At 37.6% G+C, this 21,826-nt stretch overlaps 1 protein-coding gene across 1 annotated transcript in view; it reads left to right on the top strand.

The window, feature by feature from the left end:
* GPR137B (G protein-coupled receptor 137B) overlaps positions 1-21,826 on the top strand; it is a 113,633-nt gene that overhangs the window by 40,036 nt on the left and 51,771 nt on the right. Inside the window, exon 2 of the mRNA XM_001378360.3 lies at positions 15,474-15,523. Within this exon, the coding sequence (XP_001378397.1) occupies positions 15,474-15,523 (50 nt within the window). The remainder of the gene's footprint in view (positions 1-15,473; positions 15,524-21,826) is intronic.

The raw sequence follows: 21,826 nt of genomic DNA, 5'->3' as shown, positions 1-21,826 counted from the left end.
TATTGACTGACTGGTAGAGAAGATAAACCTCTCCTTTTCAGAAGTATGAGAGGCCCTTCCATGAGGAAGGTTGTGTGGATTTGTTCGATTTCTTTTAGTTTTAATATCCTCTTTGGAAAAGAATATTGGCTCTGGAATCTGAAGACCTGGGTTTAACTCCTGCCTTTGATATTCTGTGGGTGGGTGGCTGTGGGTATGACTTTGGGCAAGTCCCTGAATCTCCTTGGGTCTCATTTCCCCAAATGTAAAATGAAGGAGTTGGACTAAATGGTATCTGTGGTCACTTCATATTCTAAAAGGTTTATCCCAAACATTTCCCAATTTGCAAAAATTCCAGGGTCCACAAATGACCACTACTGGCCATAGCTATGGGAGCCATTATGAAAAATTTCCAGGGTTGTTTTTTGTTTTTGTTTTTGAGCCATTTGTGGTTTCAGAAGTTGGAAAAGAAGCTATTCTGCTCTTAATGCTTCTGGACAATCTTTTTATTTGTTTCTTAATTGACTTTCAGTTATATTTGCTATTACAACTGTATCTAACCTGTACTTTCCCAAATTCTGGTTCATCCCTTAGCTTTCTAGCCGATAACTTCATCTCCTGCTCTATTGAGATCAAAGTCATCCAATGGAAACTCTTATTATCCTGACTCCTTACTTCAAAATTTCCTGCAGTTCTACAGTCTTCTCTCCTTTGCCTATCTCAGACAAAGAGATGTAGCTATCTCCTTTACCTGTGTCCTTGGTTCCCTCTCTTCCTACCTCCTCCAGAAACTTGTTTCATTATCTTTTTCTCTTATTTCTTAATCTTTAACCCTCTCTACTTGTTTCTCCCTTTTAGCCTACGGACATAGACTGGTTTCTTCAATGTTTAAGCAATATTACTTGCTGAGCATTCATTTTGCTTGTTATTGCTACCTTTTTGTGGGCTGGGCTACCATGGATCTCATTTCTCCTTTGGTATATATGGCTTTCTCTCTAAATGATACTCTCTCACCCCCCCTTTGTCTTGGGGTGGGGAGTGGGGTGGTAATTTCTTTTCAAACTAAACTCCCAGAAAAGAGATAATGATGGCTGAGCTCACCCTACTATTGCTCATACAGCGTTACTGACTCATTTTGATGCCAAAAATAACCCCAGTGAATTTATTCTCTTTGCTTTGAGAAGTTGTTAAGATAAATCAATAACTCTCTGTTTGCTATGAATAAAAAGCCTCCAGCCAGAAATTTCTTTCTGGAAGATAAAGCAGTTTTAAAACTTAGCTCTTTCCTTGTCCTTCCTACTCACTATAACATTCCAGCAAAAACAGTTTAGCAGTTTGATGCATCTATTATTTTATCACATTTAGCTGGCTTAAGAAACAAAGTAAACCCTTGGAAAGTAAATGTAAATACCTCTCAGGCCAGTTCTACTTAAAAATAATTCTCTATCTTCCTGTCACCTGGAAATAATTTTTTATTCTCCTTTTTTTTACTTAGCTTTATTTTCCCATCATCCTCATTTCCTGAAATCTGGCTTTTGTCTTCCAGGACCCTGCTCCCTTTATATCTTCTTTTCTTGGTAATTTCATCAGTCTGAAAAATATCAGAGGGTTTTAGTGGATCACAAGTTCCATATGAGTCAACAGAATAATGCAGCAACCAAGAAAGCTAATGCTAATTTAGGCTGTGTGGAGAGGCAATGTCTACAACTTGGGAAGTTGTAGCGCCACTGCATACTACCCTAGTTAGACTACATTTGAATTGTATTCAGTTATGGGCATAGCTTAGCTGTAGAGTGTCCAGAGGAAGGCAACCAGGATTGGGAAGAGCCTGGAGAGCCTGGAGAACACTTGAGGTGAGTGAGGAGTACATGATAGCTATCCTCCAATATTTGAAAGGCTGTTCTTATGAAAAAGTTTCAGTTTGTCCCCACTGAACATAATTAGGAGCAATAGAATTTACAGAGTCAATTTAAGCTTGATGCCAGGAGAAGCTTCTTAATTTAAAGAGCTTTGCTAAAATGGAATGAGCTGCCTCTGGAGGTAGTGAGTTCTTTCTCACTGAGATTTGTAAGCTAAGTCTGGTTGATTGGTAGTCATGTATGTTACAGAATCCTTGTTCAGAAACAGATTGGATTTGATAATCACTTCCCAGAATATTAGTACTGAGTTCAAATCTAGCCTCAGACACTTGCCAGCTGCATGACCTGGACAAGTCACTTAATCCCAATTTGTCTCAACTCCTCATGATACAATGAGGATACACAAGAGTAGGAAATGGTGAACCACCCTGATATCTTTGCCATGGGGTTACATAGAGTCAAAAATGACTGAATGCCAGAATAACAATTACATTTCTACCTCTGGTCTTTCCTTATTCCAGTTCCTCTAGGACATTGAAGTCAATGCAATCTTTTTAACAATCTTCAGCACAGACTCTCAGGCAAGACTGGGCTCCCCTGTCTATCTGGTAGCCTGCCTTTTCAAAAAAATGTTTTCCCCCATAATGGCCTCAATTTTTCCACTTAATTTTATTTTACTCCCTTTCATACCAGCGATAAGATTAATATGTATTAAACTCTCAGAGTCTCTACTTCCTCTTTTCTCACTCTGTTCTGAATCCTATTCAGACTGGCTTCCTGCCTCATCCCTCAACCAAAAATCGCCTCTCTAAGGTGAAAGATGTAATAGCCTCTTCTCAGTCCTAATCTTCTTGATATCTCTGCTGCATTTGACATTGATGATCACCCTCTCTTTCTAGATATCTCTCCTGAGTTTTCTGAATGCTATTCTGTTCTAATTTTCCTACCTGTTGGATAATTCCTTAGTCTTTTTCATCTTCTATGTTTTATCCCAAGGCTCTGTCCTGGGTTCTCTTTTCTTTTTCTTCTATACTACCTCACTTGGTGACTCCATTAGTTCCCCAGGATTCACTTTTGAACACATAATCTTTATTCTCGAAACAGATCTATATATCCATCACTCGATTCCCTAGTCTCCCATCAGAGCTCCAGTTTGAGTTGGATATCCCACAGGCACCTCATATTTAGTATGCCAAAACAAAATTTATTTTTTTTTCTCCCCACACCTACCCTTCTTTCAAACTCCCCCAATACCACTGAGGATACCATCATCCTTATAGCTTCTCAAGTTCCCAGTTTCATTGTTCTCCTTGGGACACCTCTTTTGAACTCATTACACACACACACACACACACATACACATCTGCACCTTGCCACCACATCACCCTAATATCGACTCTTTATCACCTCTCACTTAGACAATTGAAATGTCTTCATTCTAGTTCTCCTTGCCTCAATTCTCTTTCCATTCCAGTCCCTCCTACACACAACTACCAAAGTGATTTTTCTAAAATGCAGGTCTGATCATGTCCCCCTCCTACTCAGCAAACTCCACTGGCTCCCTATTGCCTCACAGATGAAATATTAAATTCCTCTGTTTGACATCTAAAGCTCTTTAAAATCTGACTCCTTCCTACTTTTCTAGTCTTAACAATTTACTTCTCCTCTTATACTCTGAAGCTTAGCCCTACTGAGCTGCTCAGTGGTCCATCACACAATGCTCCCATCTGTTGTCTCAGTTCTTTTGTACCAAGTGAAATGTATTCCCTTTTTGCCTTTACTTCTCATACCCTCACCCTCACCCCAAAACACTTTAGATTCATTTTGTATATATTCTTCTATTATATTATTTCATTCATTAGAATTTAACCTCCTTGAGGGCAAGGACTGTCTTATTTCTGTCTTTTTATCTCCACTGCTTATCAGAGTACCTGGAACAGAGTAAATAATAAACATGGAATGATTTGGAAACTGCATAGACCTCTGGTATGGTTATTATGTATGTAGATATTGTCTGCTCCTGTAAAATGTAGCCTCCTTGGAGGTAGGTACTATTTTATTTCTTGTCTTTGTTGGCATCTAACAGAACACCTAGCACATAGTAGTAAATACTTGCTGATTGATTAACCGAATTCTTACTAATAAATATTTCTTAATTATATTTCTAGTGTCCAGATGAGATGAATTGTATGGAGGAAGCAGGAGTTTTTATATAGGATGAGGGAAGAAGGTGATTTTTGAGTGATCTGGGTAGGATGCCCACCACAGTGGTAGTTAATGCATTATGAGTAGTTGGGTTTAGTTATTAGTGAAATATGCTTTTGTGCACTAGTCTGGGGACCCTAACTACCCCCTTAGAACACAATTTCAATGACTAAATGTATTCAGAATTTCAAATAACCCACAGACATTGAACTTTTGGAACACAACCTGTTTGAAGTTTGACATTGCTTTTATTTGTGTCTGGCTTCATTTGACCCATAGTCACTTATAAGGACTCTATTACCTTCTTCAGAATTGTTGGACTTTTCTCTCTCTCTCTGTGTATGTGTGTGTGAGCATGTACAACTTTATCTTGATGGGAAAAGAAATTTAAATTAAACACTGAAAATAGCTGTCAGAATATTATGAAATATTAAAAAGTAATTCTCTTTGTCTAACTCCCTCTTTCCCTCAGAGGCGGAGCTCCTCTCTTTCCGCTCTTTTTGGAATTCTTGCTGATGTCAGTGAGGGGCAAATGCAGACTATTCAAGAGAGATCTAGGAAGCTGATAAGAGATTGCCTGGCAAGCCCAGGGAGGAGAAATTAGTCCTAAGAGACTCAAATGCAGTTCTGTGAAGTAATCTATCCTTAATGAGGTCATTGGGAACCTGTTCAATCTGCCAAGGGAAAAGAATAATATTTTTTAAGATATCCACTCCCAAACTTTGATGTCCTTTTATTTTTGAAGGCCAAAATGGCACTGAAATAAAACAGACTTGATTTCATTGATACCATGATTGGAAAGTTTAAGAATTTTAAATAGACTCACTAGATGAAAGCAGAATTTCTAAAGTATTTTGGGTAGTTATTGAATGGATGAAATATATAGTAAAACTTATAACTATGAGAAGGGAGAAATAATTAATATTAGGAAATATTTTAGAAAAAGAACAGCAATGCCTTTTATTCTGAAACTCTAATCCCATTTCTCCAACCTGTAGCTGAGATCAAGCATATTTCATATCAGACTGCCATTTTATCTGGAGATTGCATCTCTTCCTGGAAATGAGATGTGGCCTTGTGATGGAATCAGCTGGGGTTTGGTTTGAGTTCTATTGTGAACTTCTAGCCCTTTAGTCTGTTAGATCTTTTCATGGGATGGTGGGAACATAGCTCCTTTGCAATGAAATTATGATATCAATTTGGAGAATGCACGTAATTCTCGACATCTTGTTTGGTCTATAGATATCCAGCGTCTCTGAAGACATTTTCTTCCATGTCAAGGGTTGCAAATCATAGAAATAGTGCCTAACATCTGTTTTTTAGTGCTGAATATTTGTTGGCTAGAGATAAAAATTTTTATTTTCGCAGAATAAGTAATTGAGGTATCCAGCCTGGGCTTTGACAACTGCTGAACATGTTGGGATAAAACAGTGAGAGCAGAAGTCGAAGTACCATCCTGAAAAGGGATTGCAGAAGAGTTCTCTTTTTCTCTTTCCCAATGATGGAGAAGAGGTGGGAAAGAGAGAAAATAAAGATTTGATCATTTTTAAATGTTTAATTAAAAATGAGGAACAATTAAAAAGAATTATGCAAAAGAATTGAAAGATTTTTTTTCTGACACAAATCTCTTCCCAAGTTAGCAAATTTTATTTTTTTTACTTAAGGTAATTTTTATTGATGCTTTTTAAACATTCTTTTTGTTTTATTTATTATTTTTAGTATTTAATATTTAATTTTAATTTTAATATTTATTATTATTTTAAAAATCCTCTCCATTATCCCCTATTCAGTAAGCCTTGAAGTATTTTTTTTTACCTAAATACCTATGACCTTTCATTGTCATCATCACAGCTTTACCTTCAATAGGCATTAAGGTTTATGAGATCAAAGATTTTGTAACAAAGATTTAGAAAGAAAGGTCGAGGAAGAGTGGATAGAGAGCCAGGCTTGGAGATGGGATGTTCTGGATTTAAATCTGGCCTCAGACATTTCCTGGCTGTGTGACCCCTGGGCAAGTCACTTAACCCCAACTGCCTAGCCCTTACTGCTCTTCTGCCTTTGAATCAATACTTAACATGAATTTTAAGACAGAAGGTGAGGATTTTTCAAAAAAGAATGGAAAGTAGGATAAAAAGCAAACCATTAAAACATGAACCAACATGTCAACCATGTCTGATAGCATTTGCAACCTTAAATATCCAGTCACCTCTCTTTTCGTTAAAGGAGGACGGGAGTACATTTTGCCATGAAATAACACTTTTTAAAGTTTTCTATTTTATTTTTACAGGAAGATTTTAAATTCAAGATACTCATTTCCTTTTGCAGTGAGCTTTTTACAGATCATATAATAATGGTGTCTTTTATATCCCAAGATGACACATTCCACTGACATACTATTGTTAGTAGAGTGTGGGACTTGAAGTCTTTTTTTTCCATTGTGGGATTTGCACTGATGACTCAGTACCTCCCATGACCAAGAGCATTTGCAAGATGAAGAATGAATGGCTAAGTTAGGGTTTCAATCTAGGACCTGTAAGAGTTAAAATTTGGGGAAACTGAGGCAAGGTAAATATTGGTTTCTCTCTGCAAGGAGTATGATATTTTTAGAGGTTTATTAAAGGTTGAGAATTGAATAAAAATACAAGTAAAAAAGGCACATGCCAGGTGGGCCAAGAGGCTCAATTCAATTTCACTCATATCATGAGATGCGTCTACTTGCCAGCGGAGACAGGAAGAGAAGAGCCCCACCTACAGTGGAGACCCTTTATATCATAATTTGCTCTCGGCCCAGGTGAGAATTCAGTGAGATTACAAAGCATTCTGGGGAAGTGGAGCAAGGACTTCTGGGGATTGAAGTCCTCGATTCAAGTCTCCATTTTTACAGACCACAGAACAGAGAGAAGCTAATTGGCCTGCTTTGAGACAGAACTTTATGAACCTGGAGCTTTCCTTTAGCATTGTATTCTGAACTAATTTAATTTATTCATTCTGCTGTCATCCCCCTTTGGTGGTACTTGTTGTCGTAGGGATGGCCTGAGTTCTTGAAGTCTGTGACAACAGAGAACATGCCTAGACAGGTCTAATCAAACAGGAAAGTGCAGCCATGCTGACCTGTGTGTCTGTTGTCCCAGGACTCACCCAGATAAGTCCAGAAACTCTCATTGCCAGAATGATGCCTGTGACTAAGTGATGGGTTGTGCTTGTTTTTGATTTTGACTGTGAATACTTGTGAAGACTAAGGTGTGAAGGGTTATTTTTTTAAAATTCTATTTAATTAGTCAATTTAGAACATTTTCCTCTTGTTAAAAGAATCTTGTGTGTGTCTGTCTCCTCCCCACCACCCACTACCCACCCCACTCCCTGAGCTGACGTGCAATTCCACTGGGTTTTACATGTGTCCTTGATCAAAACCTATTTCCATATTATTGATATTTGCACTAGAGTGATCATTTAGAGTCTACATCCCCAATCATATCCCCATCTAACCATGTGATCAAGCAGTTGTTTTTCTTCTGTGTTTCTACTCCCACAGTTCTTCCTCTGGATGTGGAATAGTGTTCTTTCTCATAAATCCCTCCTAATTGTTCTGGATCACTGCATTGCTACTAATGGAGAAGTCCATTACATTCGATTATACCACAGTGTATCAGTCTCTGTGTACAATATTCTCCTGGTTCTCCTCCTCTCACTCTGCATCGATTCCTGGAGGTTGTTCTAATTCATACAGAATTCCTCCTGTTTATTATTCCTTTGAGCACAATAGTATTCCATCATCAACATATACCACAATTTCTTCAGCCATTCCCCAATCAAAGTGCATCCCCTCATTTTCCAATTTTTGGCCACCACAAAGAGCGCAGCTATGAATATTCTTGTACAAGTCTTTTTCCTTATTATCTCTTTGGGGTACAAACCCAGCAATGCTATGACTGGGTCAAAGGGCAGACAGTCTTTTAGTACCCTTTTGGCATAGTTCCAAATTGCCCTCCAGAATGGTTGGATCAATTCACAACTCCACCAGCAATGCATTAATGTCCCAATTTTGCCACATCCCCATCAACATTCATTACTTTCCTTTGCTGTCATGTTAACCAATCTGCTACCTTAGAATTGTTTTTATTTGCATCTCGCTGATTATAAGAGATGTAGAACACTTTTTCATGTGCTTATTAATAGTTTTGATTTCTTTAACTGAAAATTGCTTATTCATGTCCCTTACCCATTTATCAACTGGGGAATGGCTTGATTTTTTTTGTACAATTGATTTAGCTCTTTATAAAATTGAGTAATTAGACCTTTGTCCGAGGTTTTTGTCATGAAGATTTTTTCCCAATTGGTTGCTTCCCTTCTAATTTTGGTTGCATTGATTTTGTACAAAAACTTTAAAATTTATTGTAATCAAAATTATTGATTTTACATTTTGTAATTTTTTCCAACTCTTGCTTGGTCTTAAAATCTTTTATTTCCCAAAGATCTGACATGTATACTATTCTGTGTTCACCTAATTTACTTATAGTTTCCTTCTTTATATTCAAGTCATTCACCCATTGTGAGTTTATCTTGGTCCAAACGCAATCTCTCCCATACTATTTTCCAATTTTCCCAGCAGTTTTTGTCAAATAGTGGATTTTTATCCCCAAAGCTGGAATTTTTGGGTTTATCATAGACTGTCTTGCCGAGGTCACTCATCTCAAGTCTGTTGGTATGGAGGGTTCTAAAAATGTGTTTGAGAGAGAGAGAGCACCAATATCTAGGAAATCAGAGAGATACTGAAATATTTAGTAAGCTATCTTGTAGCCCATACCGTGTTTTTTGGCATTTAAATACATCTTGCATTACTTTTTTTGTGACAAAAAATTCCAACTAAAATGGATGTGATACTTTAAGTTTTAACTGTGATACATGGTCCCATTTCATCTTCCCAAGTACCATAGATCTTATAATTCCATTTTTTAAAGATAAGGGAACTGAGACTCAGAAACTTGACTTGCCCATTGTCACTCAAGTGGCAAATAGGATTTTTCAACTGTCAGGGACCTTAGAGATCACCTAGTTAACCATTATCATTTTGAATATTTGGAAAATTAGTCCTTGAGAAGATAAATGATTTGTCTAAGGTCACTTATATTGGAAGGAGCAGAAATGAGATTCAGGTCAAGGTCTTCTAACTCCAAATCCAACACTTTTTTTTTTTACTACTTCATTTTGCCTTTGTGGTTGCATAAATGCCAAGCTTTTCTCCTCAATAAGATCATAAGCCCTTTAACGATGGATACTATACCATATATGTTCTTTTTAGCCTACCACCCATATGCCTAGCACAGGGCTGGGTACATAGTATTCAGTTCAACAAGCACAAAATAAGTGCCTTTATGTGCTGGGCACCTTCCTAGGTGCCTTGGAATGTAAAGACAAAAAACAGCTCTGCCTCAAAGAACTTATATTGTGTCTGGGAAGGAGGAAAGAGGGAAGATGAATAGCACCACAGAGTTAAGTTATTTCAAAATAAAGACAAGTAAAATGCAAAGTATATTGAGCTCAGACCCTTAGGACCTGAAAACTCTTTCACCTGGGGCAAATCATTTAACTTCCCCAAGTCTCAGTTTTCTTATCAGCAAAATGAAGGGGCTGGACTAGATGACCTTTAACATTCTTTCCAGCCCTTGATCTATGATTCAGTCATCCTAATTGAATGGGGATGGCCAGAGTCAAAAAATATTGACTTGAAAAAACTGTGCTAAGTTGTCACAGACATAGATTCTGTCTCTCTACCTCTGTCTCATCTTTCTCCCATCCCTCACCCCTTTTCTGTCTCTGTCACTGAGGAACCTGGGGGATATCATCTCAGGCATCAAAAACATCCAGTTCTTTAGCTTGTAAAGAACACTTTGATTTTCCATATTTCCATGAGTTCATGTTACATTTAGTATCACAATTTTGCAGTCCCATATATTAACATTCTTAGGGTTGGTTGCTTAGTAATTTGACTCTGTTTTTAAAGGCAGCAAAGGAAACAACAAGGTATGAAATGACTTGCCTCATGTTATGTGGTTTGTGGGTGGCAGATTGAATTGAATTTAATTCCTAGATCAAAAGCCCTTCAATCATATCATCTATCACTGTTAACAGAATTAGTCTGTCAGCAATATTGTTTCCTCAAAATGATTCAATGATATATGGGCAGCATACTTCAGCAGATTGGACTTGAAGTCAGGTAGACTTGAATTCAAGTCCTTAGTCAGATAATTCCTAGATGTGTGACTCTGGGCAAGTCCCTTAACTTTTCTGGGCCCTCATTTCCTCAGCAGTTAAAGAAGATTGTACTTGGTAGCTCTCTCTTGCACTTATTCTCTCTTTCTCTGACTCTCTCGTTCTCTCTCTCTCTCTCTCTCTCTCTCTCTCTCTCTCTCTCTCTCTCTCTCTCTCTGTAGTCCAATAAAAATCTATGATCCTATGATCCTAATACCTTAATACCTACTAGAAATAAAAAAGCTCTGATGGTGATGAAAGGTCATGGATATTTAAATGGATAAAAAAGATAGTTCAGGGCACATTGAATTTCATTTATGATTCCTAAAATTAAAACTCATATTTCCCAAATGACTCAGGGGAAAACAGCTCAAAGGCATTTTATTCCTGTTCCTGATTCCCTCCTACCATTTGTCTTTCTTTTAGCAAACATTTGTGGAGCCCCTGCTCTGTCTAGGACCCCGTCCTGAGTGCTCTCCTGAATCAGTAAATCAGTACAAGACACAGAGCAGGGATGACTGTAGGCTAATTTCTCCATTAGGAATGTTATAATAAAAATGCTCACCTTCTGCCATGCCTAGAATTTTCCTTTATCTAGAATTTCCTCCCCCTCTTTATGCCCTTAGTGCTCATTTGTCCTTTGCCTGGAGAGTTCTTGAAATTCCACTTTCTCAGTGAAGCTTTCCCTGACAAACTGACAGTGATATGGCAATGACCCCTTCCCTCTCACTGCACTCTGACATATGGCCCACATCCCCAGCAAACAAAACCCTTTTGTACTTCCAACCCAGTGTAAAGCTCATATGCTTTTGAGTTTGAGTCTCAGATGTGAATTTCTTCCAAGAGAGTAAAGATCATTATTAAAAGCTTAGTGTGATGGACTTGAGGGGGAGAGAGGGGAAGAGATGGGGTAAGTGGTGGAACCAGCCTCCTGCTACTCTCTGGATTAGTTAGTGACTTTGGGCAAGTCACTTTACTTTGGGTCTTAGTGTTCCTCATCTGCAAAAGGAGGGGGTTGGATTAAATGGAATCTGACATCCTTTCCAGCTTTCAAATTCTTGCTTGTGGAATTTGATTTTTATTGCATCAGGAAAAAAGTGGTACATGTAGGTATGCCGCCTATAGTTAAACTCTAATTCGGGGTCGATTAATTAGTCCTTTACTTGTGTACTTTTCTACAGGATGTGGGGTCCATTAACACCCCTACCAAAAGTCAGTTTTGCTGCTTAAGTGTTTTTATGTTTCCTTTAAGGATGCTTTGGGGGAGAGGGACTGGATAGATAGAACTCTAAATCTCTTTAGGTATTTTCCTATCATTACCAGCTATAATTTTAAATTAATCCTGAACAATATCTGCTAATGATCAAACATTTTATGAGTATTATAAATTGGTGATTGTAAAACACTTTAAGAATGTTGGATCTGATAGTAATTCTTTTAAGATACAAGACTCTGGTCCCCAGGATCCTCATCTATAAAATGACAGAGCTGATGCCCTTGAAGGTCCCTTTTAGCTCTAAATTTATAATTCTAAGAAGGCACAGTAATTGGTTTTTTAATGTGTTTTCCGCAATTTCATTGTTTTGGTTGTTTGGTTTTTTTGTGCCACCTCAGATAAATAATATTTCAGCATACTATGGGTTAAAATAAAGTATATTGGACTAACCTGGGAACATAGCCCATTAATTAACATTGCATCTATGGGAAAAATGTGTTCCAATTTCCAAGTAATTGAGTTAAAGTGAACTTTTGAAACCCAATTCACCAAGTTTGTAAGTGCCATGTAGGACATAAGGTCAGACACTGCTAAATTGGCACATTAGTTATTCATCATAGATAACTTTCCCCATCTTGTCCTTGCTCCTTTGCACAGGCTGTTTCCCATGCCTGTGTTATTCTCACTTTTGCCCTTACCTCTTAGAATCCCTTTTTATTCTTCTATCTTTTCAGTCGTATCTGACTTTGTGACCCCATTTGAGGTTTTCTTGGTAAAGATCCTGGAGAGGGTTTGCTATTTCTTTCTCCAGCTCATTTTACAGATGAGGAAACTGAGACAAAGAAGGTTAACTGACTTGCCCAGTCATACAGAGAGTATCAGTGACCAGATTAGAACTCAGAATGAGTCTTTCCGACTCCAGTCCCTGAGTTCTATCCAGTGTGCCACCGACCTGCCTACTTAGAATCCCTCCATTTCTTTAAAGCTCAGCTTATGTGCACTCATCACCAACAGGCTTTTCTAAGTCCTCACAACTGCAATACTCTTTGCTTTCAAGTAGATTAAGCAAAAATAACCAAAGAAAAAAAGTACTATCCTTACAGAGGAAGAGGACGAAAAAAACCAATATCAGAGATAAATGGAAGAATAGAAAAACCCAACTTTTATAACTTTAAATGTGAGTGGATTAAGCAATCCAATAAAATGAAAAAAAAAAGATAATTTGACAAGTAAACAAAGCTCCATAATCTTTCGTTTAAGGAAATACACATTTTTTTTTAAAAAAAGGCACATGGAGAATAAGGATGAGAGGCTGGAACAAAACTATGGCTCAAGTGAATTTAAAAAAATCAGGAGTTGAAATCATACTCTTAGATAAAGCAAAACCAAAAATTCACAACATAAAAAGTTATGATTTCTGCTCCCCTTTCCTGGCTCCTTTTGTGTGTTTTCTCTCTCTCTCTCTTTAAATTATAAACTCCTTGAGGACAGAGACCATCTTAATTCTTTTTCTTTAAACCCTTATCTTCTGTCTTAGTGTCAGTACTGAGTATTAATTCCAAGGCAGAAGAGTGGTAAGGGCTAGGTAAATGGAGTTAAGTGATTTGCCCAGCGTCACACAGCTAAGGAAGCATCTGAAGCTAGATTTGAATCCAGGATCACTTGTTTCCAAATCCAGCAAGCTCTCTATTCACTGAGCCACCTAACTGCCCACAGAGATTCTGTGTTTTTATTCATTATATCACCAACAGTTAGTACAGTGCTAGGCATAATGTAAGTACTTAAATGTTTATTAGATAGGCATAATGTAAGTACTTAAATGTTTATTAGATTTAGATTATATGAAAGAAAATTATAATGATGAAACAACATACTAAAATTTCTGAGATGCAGCAAAGTAGTCCTCAAGGGATAGTTTTATCTCTAAAAACATACATTAAGAGCAGCTAGGTTGCTTAGTGGATAGAGAGCCAGATTTAGAAGTGGGAGATTCTGGCTTCAAATCTGGCCCTAGACATTTCCTAAATGTGTTACCCTGGGCAAGTCACTTAACCCAATTTGCCTAGCTAGCTCTTTCTGCTTTTCTGCCTTGGAATGGATACTTAGAATTTATTCTAAGACATTAGGTATGGGTTTTTTCAAAACATATATTAACAAACTGGAAAAAGAAAGGATCAGTGAATTGACAGTGCCTTTTAAAAAATTAGAAAACCAAAAAATTTCCACAGCTGAATCACCTTGTATTTCTTTTGTATATTACTATATGTGTATACAAGATCTGCCCTGATAGAATACAAATTCCCTGAAGGCAGAAACCATTTATTTTTGGCTTTGTATTCCCAGAACTTAGAACAGTGCTTGGCACATAGAAGAACGCAGTGCTTGTTGCTATCTGTATGATGTTGAGCAAGACACTTAGCCTCTCTGGGCATCAGGATTGATTTGGACAACCTTTAGACTCTATTTTGGACATAAATTTTTGGTCTTTTGGCCCTAAGTATTATGCTAATTGATGGGAATACAAAAATGAATATAAAATTGCCCCTGGTCTCAAGGAATTTAAAGTCTAGGTTGTGATTCTGGGCATGATAAATACACGCAGAGGCAAGAGAAATAAGTATAAAAATGTCCAAGGTAAAGTACTATGGAAATTTTAAACTAGTGAAGTTATTTTCCTCTGGTTCTAGGGAGGGCAAAAGTTTCAGGAAAGACCTCATAAAGTAGGTACTTGAGTTGGGCCTTGAAGGAAGGGAGGCATATAAACAGATGGTAGAGGAGGCCAATCCAGTCTTGGGGATTTCTGAGCAAAGCCACAAAGATGGCAGAAGGCAGAATGGGAAGGAATGGGAGTTCAGATTGACTGGAAGACAAAGTATTTGCAGGCAAATTGATAGGCCAGTGGAAAGTTATTTGATAAGAATTTTGAAGACTTGGGGCAGCTAGACAGAGCACTGATCCTGGAGTCAGGAAGACTTGAGTTCAAGCTTTGTGACTCTGGACAAGCCACTTAACCCTGTTGGTATCAATTTCCTCTTCTATAAAATGAACTGGAGAAGGAAATGGCAAACCTCTCCAGAATCTTTGCTTAAAAAGTCCCAAATGGGATCCTGAAGAGTTGGACATGACTTGGTAACAAAAGCCAAACACATTTCTCAATGTTTCAAGACTCAAAAGAGTAAAGGAAAATTCCAAATGAAGCTTTTGATAGGCAGTGTGATAGGCCAGTAGATGTAAAGTCAACAAGACATAGGTTCAAAAGCTGCTGTGGGAACCAGAGCAATTCTCTCAACCTCTCTGGGCCTCAGCCTCAGTCTCCTTCTCTGTAAAATAGCATCTACCAAAACAGGGCTGTTGTGAAGATCAAATGAGATTTTATATGTGTATATATTTTTCAATTTATTTGTGTGTATTTTTATTTAACATTTTACAAATGTTAAATATGCATGCAGAGTTTGCATTTCTCCCAAAGAAAACAATCTACTTTGAGGTCATTGAAGTCAGGAAGATTTTTGTTATTTCAAAATGTGCTATGAGGGGTGAAGAATGGGCCAACAGACAGTTAAATCACATTGAAATAACAACAGTCTGAAATTCCCACGTTGGTTTGGTGACCACTGTTGCACTCACTTAGGTCAGTGAGAATTTTGAGATCAGGTTGATGATGGCAGAATTTGCCTTTACAGAAAGCATGCAATAAATTTAGAATCCTAAAATAAAAGAAAAGTTGGCGACATGAAGTCTTGTTTTGACGATTTCACTGTGTGTAAAAGGTTTAGCCTGAAATACTCAGAGCCACTTCACAAAATTTATGCCATCATCTTTTTGACCATACGATTCACATTTCTCAGGGCTTCAGGACCCTTAAAAAAGCAAAAAGTATAGGAAATTTACAAGGATGCCATTAATTTCTGCTACTGTGGACTTGCTGTCCTCTCACACGATGTCATTTTTCTTTGTCATTGCAGGTGATTTTCAAAGCAAAATCAAAATATTCTCCAGAATTACTGAAATACCGGTAAGTACCTTTCTGAAGGTTCTCAACAGTATGTGAAATCAGTGATGTTTTTTTCTTTCACCAAACATTTTTAAAAGTTGTTGATGTTTTTTATTTATATAATTTTAAAATCCAAATATTCCCCTCCAATTCCCTTACCTAGCAAGCTATTGGTATCCCAAGAAAAAACAAAATATTTCATCAAAAGTACTATACTACTACTACTACTACTACTAGCTAACGTTTATATAACATATTAAGGTTTGTTTATAAGTACTTTATAGATGTTATCTTGTTTGATCCTTACAACAATTCTATGATGTGAAGATTATATCTTTTTACAGATGAAGAAACTGAGAGAGTCACTAGGTGACCAGGTCAAGATTTGGATTTAGGTCTAAACTGATACCAAGTCCAGTACTCTCTCCACTTTACCACTCACACACATCAACAGAGTCTGACAATACATACGAGATTCCATCTTGTGATCCCCCAACTTCTATGAAGAAGAGAGGGAGGGGAGCAATTAGGTGTTTCAGTGGGTTGAAAGCCAAACTTAGTGCCAGGAGGTCCTGGGTTCAAATTTGACCTCAGACTCTTTCTAGCTGTGTAACCCTGGGCAAGACACTTAACCCCCATTGCCTAGTCCTTGGCCATTTTTCTGCCTTAGAACCAAAACAAAATATTGATTCTAAGATGGAAGGTAAAGGTTTAAAAAAAATCATGAAGGGGGGGCACATGTTGTCATCTCTTCTTCAGGGACAAGATTGGCCATTGTTTAATTGCCCTTTTTTCATTGTTCTTACTATTTACAGTATTATTGTCTCTAGTTTTCCTGGTTCTGTTCTCTCATTGTTATATCCATCATTTGTTCTTATTAATAAATATTAGTTGATTGATCTTATGGCATAGAATTTTCATCTGTGTGGCACAATGTATAAAAGCATCAGACCTTGAGTCAGGAAGACTTGAGTTCAAACCTGTGTGACACTTACTAACTGTGGCCCTGGGCAAATTATATAACCACTGTCTAGATGCCTCAGTTTCCTCACCTGTAAAATGGAGATAATAATGATTAACACTGGGTTGTTGTGAGGATAAAATGAGACAATATTTTAAGATATTTTTTCCATTTACATGTAAAAACTATTTTTAACCTTTTTTTTTCAATCTTGATTTCTGAATTCTTTTCCATCTCCCTTCTCTCCTCTCTCATTGAGAAGACAAGCAGTTTGATAAAGGTTTTACATGTAAAGCTAAACAATGTCTTTAAAGCATTGTGGAAATCTTAAAACACTGTATGAATGCTAGCAACTGTTGTTATTATTATTATTATTATGTATCACAATTTTTCCACACACCGACTGATGTACATCTGCTTTGTTTCTAGTCCTTTGCTACTACAAATAGTATTGCTTTAAATATTCTGATATGTGTGGGGCTTTTCTTCCTGTGCTTGACCTTTTAGGGGGCAGTGGGAGGAGGGGGGATGTGCCTAATAGTGAGATCTCTGGGTTAAAGAGTGTGGAGAAAGCAGTCACCTATTAACACGTATATATGTGTTTCTGGTTAACACTTATCAATCATATACTATTATTAGCTACCAGAAACAATCCACACCACATCAATGTTTGACCAAAATTATCAGTGTGCCCATCTCCAGTAAGAATTCTGCTTATTTACTTGTGACTTACTTAGATTTTTTTTTTAACCCTTACCTTCCATCTTGGAGTCAATACTGTGTATTGGCTCCAAGGCAGAAGAGTGGTAAGGGCTAGGCAATGGGGGTCAAGTGACTTGCCCAGGGTCACACAGCTGGGAAGTGGCTGAGGCCAGATTTGAACCTAGGACCTCCCATCTCTAGGCCTGGTTCTCAATCCACTGAGCTACCCAGCTGCCCCTGATTTACTTAGATTTTTGCAATAAGAATATACTCTTGGGGGCAGATTCAAATCTGGCCTCAGCCACTTCCCAGCTGTGTGACCCTGGGCAAGTCACTTGACCCCCATTGCCTAGCCCTTACCACTCTTCTGCCTTGGAGCCAATACACAGTATTGACTCCAAGATGGAAGGTAAGGGTTTAAAAAAAAAAAAGAATATACTCTTATGGTTACAAAGAAACAGCAAAACAGAGCCCCAGATCTTTTTTAAGCAGGTGAATCATGAGCTTAGGAAGGCAATCCTTGACTGTTAAGTATTATCCAGAAACTTATCTCGGAGGTGCTTTTGGAACGAGCTACAGAATCTGCCCACTGAAGACATGGTGTACAGGACCAAAGACTGACATCCCTTAGAGCATCGGAGTGCTCTTTTTTTTTTAATTCTTGGAGTAGTTGGTGTTTGTGTTCAGGAAGGGCAGCCTAGCCCATGATGACTCTCTGTTAAGTTGGTCTTTCCTTTGTTTCCCAGAATTCCACAACTTTTCCTTACTTCTTGTAGCTGTGCTTCCTTGAGAGACTGACAACAAATAAAAAAGTGAGGGAAATAGATTATAAGATCTATTTAAAAATAAGATCATGTGTATTGAGTGCTTTGAAAACTTTAAAATAGCTATATGAATATGAGCTATTATGATTAATCATGACTTTACCCTCTGCTTCATTTTAGTTGACTATATAGCAACCTGTTGGACATCTATTTTCATTAACTTATCAGATATTTGTTAACATCTGTGATGCACATAAGGGCTGTGCTGGTCCTTTTGGGAGCAAATAAAAAACAAAGGATCAAGTGAATTGAGGAGACATTTTAATCATTCTTTAATTACTTAGCAAGCATTTATTATGTACCTACTATGTGCCAAATACTATGCTATGTGCTTATGTATACAGAGACAAAAATAAAACAATCTCTGCCCTGAAGGAGCTTATATTTTCTTAAAGGGGGCAATATGTTTAAATTTAAATATGGGCAAAACAAATACAAATAGTTTGAGTGGAGGCCCTGGTAGCTGGGGACAGGAATTACAAAAAGGTCTTACAAAGTCAGTTTATCATTTCATTCCTTTCCTTTCCCTGTTTGCTTCAGTTTCTTCCTCTATAGAATGATCTGGAGAAGAAAAATGGAAAACTACTCTACTATCTTTGCGGAGAAAACCCTAAATGGAGGTCACAAAGAGCTAGAAATGACGTAAAAATAACTGACCTGAAAATAGCACAATATAGGCACAGTTTTTAAGCATCCTCAGTATTCAATTTAATCATTCAACAAGCCTTATTAAATGCCTGCTATATGTATCAAACATTGTGCTAAGCCCTGGCAATAACAAGAAAGGCTAAAAAACCCAAACAAACAAAAACCTTCTCCTGACTCCCAAAAGCTCACATTCTAATGGCAGACACAAGATACAAAAAGTTATGTACATACAAGATATATTCAATGAAAATGGAAGGTGAAGAGAGAAGGTGATAGAGAAGGAGGGACCTGGAAAGATCTTGTATAGGAGGTAGGATTTGAGCTGGTTCTTGAAGGAAACTATGGAATTTAGAAGCAGAAGTGAGAATAGAAATCATCCTAGGTGTGGGGGATAGTTTGGATGAGAAAAATTGGAAAAAAGCCTGCAGCATAGCCAAAGGAACAAGATTTGCAGAACTGCCAATCAAGGAAAGCATTCTGAATGGAATGGTGACCGGGAAAGAAGCAAGGAACAGCCAAACTGAGAGAGTTGGTCTCTTTCTCTGGAGACAAGATGGAGTAAGGTCTGAAAAGATCCTGCTCTCACTGATTTCTCCCTACAAGACTCAAGTGACTAAAATCCTCAAAACTGTTAGTCATCTTCCCAATTGAAGACTATATTCCACTACCTTTCAATTTAGGAGTATTTTAGGATGAGGGAAACCCAAACCCTCTCTCCCATCAACTTCCCTATCTTTCCCCTTCTCCTAAGTAAACCCCCTTATTTAAACTAATCAAAGAGAGTTAGTTATCTGCCTGATATTTCAAGATACTCACTCAGAGCTGATTTCAGTGTCACCAACTAAAGAAAGGGGAAGGGAGAATGGAGGAAAAAAAGGGAAGGGAGAAGAAGAGGGAGGAGGTTGTCTGATCTTATCTTTCAATCATCTTAATCCTCAAATTAATTCCCTAATACAATAGTGAATGCAATATAATGGAAATTGGAGATGGAGTGTCATGTTAAAGGAAGAGCAAATAGGCTAGTTGGTAATGTAGGACTGGAACTCAAGAGATATTGGGGCTAAATATATAGATTTGGGAATCATTAGCAGAGAGATCATTGAATTCATGGGAACTAATGAAATTGTCAAGTAATATAATATAGAAAGGAAAGAAATTGGGGTCTATCACAGACTTTGGGATCGACTCGTAATTAGTGGTATGGCCTGGAAGAAGATCTAGCAAGAGGAGGAGAACCCGATGAGAGCAATGTCATGAAAACCTAGAGAAAGGAGTGTCCAGGAGGAAAGGATGGTAGATAGTGGCCAAGACTTCAGAGAGTTCAAGAAGGGTGAGGATTAAGAAAAAGCCACTAGATTAGGCTGTTAAGTCATAACCATAATACGCCATAGGGAAAGTGATTATCTACATCTTTTATTTCATTGGCATAGGGAACTTCCAGGTGAGGTAACTCCTACCAATACAGATACCTATCTCTGCAAGTTCTAGCTTTAGAGAGTTGCTTAAGGCACTGAGTTGTAAAATACCTCACCCAGGGTCACAGAACTAGTACCTAAAAAGGCAGTTCTTGAACCCAAGTTTTCCTGAATCCAAGTGCTCTTTATGCATTATACTTCTCATATTGTTATATAATAATAAATAATAGCCAATATTTGTATCATCTTTTAAGCCTTGCAAAATGTTGTATGTAAATTATCTCATTTGATCTTCGCAACAACTTTGTTAGTAGGTGGTATTATTCACCCCATTTTATAGATGAGAGTATTGAAACTGAGGCTGGAGAGGTTAAGTGACTTACCCAGGATCACACAGCTAGGAAATATATGAGGTAGGATTCAAACTCAGATTATCCTGACTCCAAGTTCAACACCCTATCCACTTCATTCCAATGAGCTGCCAATTATAAGTATTTTATTGTTATGAAATAGTCCTTCATGAGGTTCAGAGGGTAATATTATTAATGGGAGTTTAGGGAAGGCTTCCTGGAAGAGAGGTGGCTTTGAGTTCAAGGAAATTTATCTGGTTTAAAAAAAAGGATGGATATATATATATATATATACATATATATATACACAGACTTAGAATTAGGCTAAGCAAAGGCTTGGAGGTGTACATTGTATATTCAGGTGTCAAAAAAAAAACATCTAAAAACATCTAAAAAATCTAAATTTAGACAGACTGTAGACTATCTGAAAAGAAGTAGTAGTAAATGAGATAAGACTGAAAACTTAGGGTGGTTTTAGGGTGTGGAGGGCTTTGAACGACACATGGAGGAGTTTAAACTTTGCTTAGTAAGCAGTAGGAGATGGTTGGAGATTTTTTCTATAGCAGTGCCATGAGCAAATCTCTACTTTTTTATTCATTTATTTATTATAAAATCCTTACCTTCTATCTTGGAATCAATATTGTATATTGGTTCCAAAGCAGAAGAGTGGTAAGGGCTAGGCAATGGGGGTCAAGTGATTTGCCCAGGGTCACACAGCTGGGAAGTGGCTGAGACCAGATTTGAACCTAGGACCTCCCATCTCTAGGCCTGGCTCTCTGTCCACTGAACCACCCAGCTGCCCCCACAAATCTCTGCTTTAGAAAGATCGTTCTGGCAGGGATATGAAAGACAGACTGGAGAGTAAGAAAATGTACCAGGAAAAGTGATTAAATGATTTCATAAATCCAAATGATAGTAATAAAGGTTTGTACCAGGGTGATGACAGAAGAAGAAATGGAGAGATAGATTGGAGGAGATGTTGAAGAAATTAACCTAAAGTAAGAGTTAAATAAATAAAAACAACTTTCCTCCAAGCTCACTAAAATGCTAGTGGACCAGCAGCATTATCTGAGACAACAAATATAAGTGACTCTTCAGTCTGCTCTTTGGAAATTAGTGAGCTCATACTTAATTAGATCCACCATTAACAAGAGGTTGTCCTTGAATTTGTATTTGTGTGTGTGTGTGTGTGTGTGTGTGTGTGTGTGTGTGTGTGTGTGTTTCTTTTCATGTGGTAGCCCTTGTTCCCTGATCAGGAAGTAACATCTTCTAGGGAATCAGAGTGAAAATTACAGATTCAAGCAAAGTATGATTGGGAGTTGAGAGGGAAAATGAGAGAAAAGTATTGCTGATACCTTGGATAGTTTATGGAAAAGATTTGATATCTGGCATTATTCAGTTATAGCTGGGGTAGTTGGATCTCT

Source organism: Monodelphis domestica, chromosome 2 (genome assembly GCF_027887165.1).
Source record: "Monodelphis domestica isolate mMonDom1 chromosome 2, mMonDom1.pri, whole genome shotgun sequence".
NCBI classification, from domain to species: Eukaryota; Metazoa; Chordata; class Mammalia; order Didelphimorphia; family Didelphidae; genus Monodelphis; species Monodelphis domestica.
Note: the sequence above shows the minus strand (reverse complement) of the source record. Positions and strands in the feature narration are given on the sequence as shown.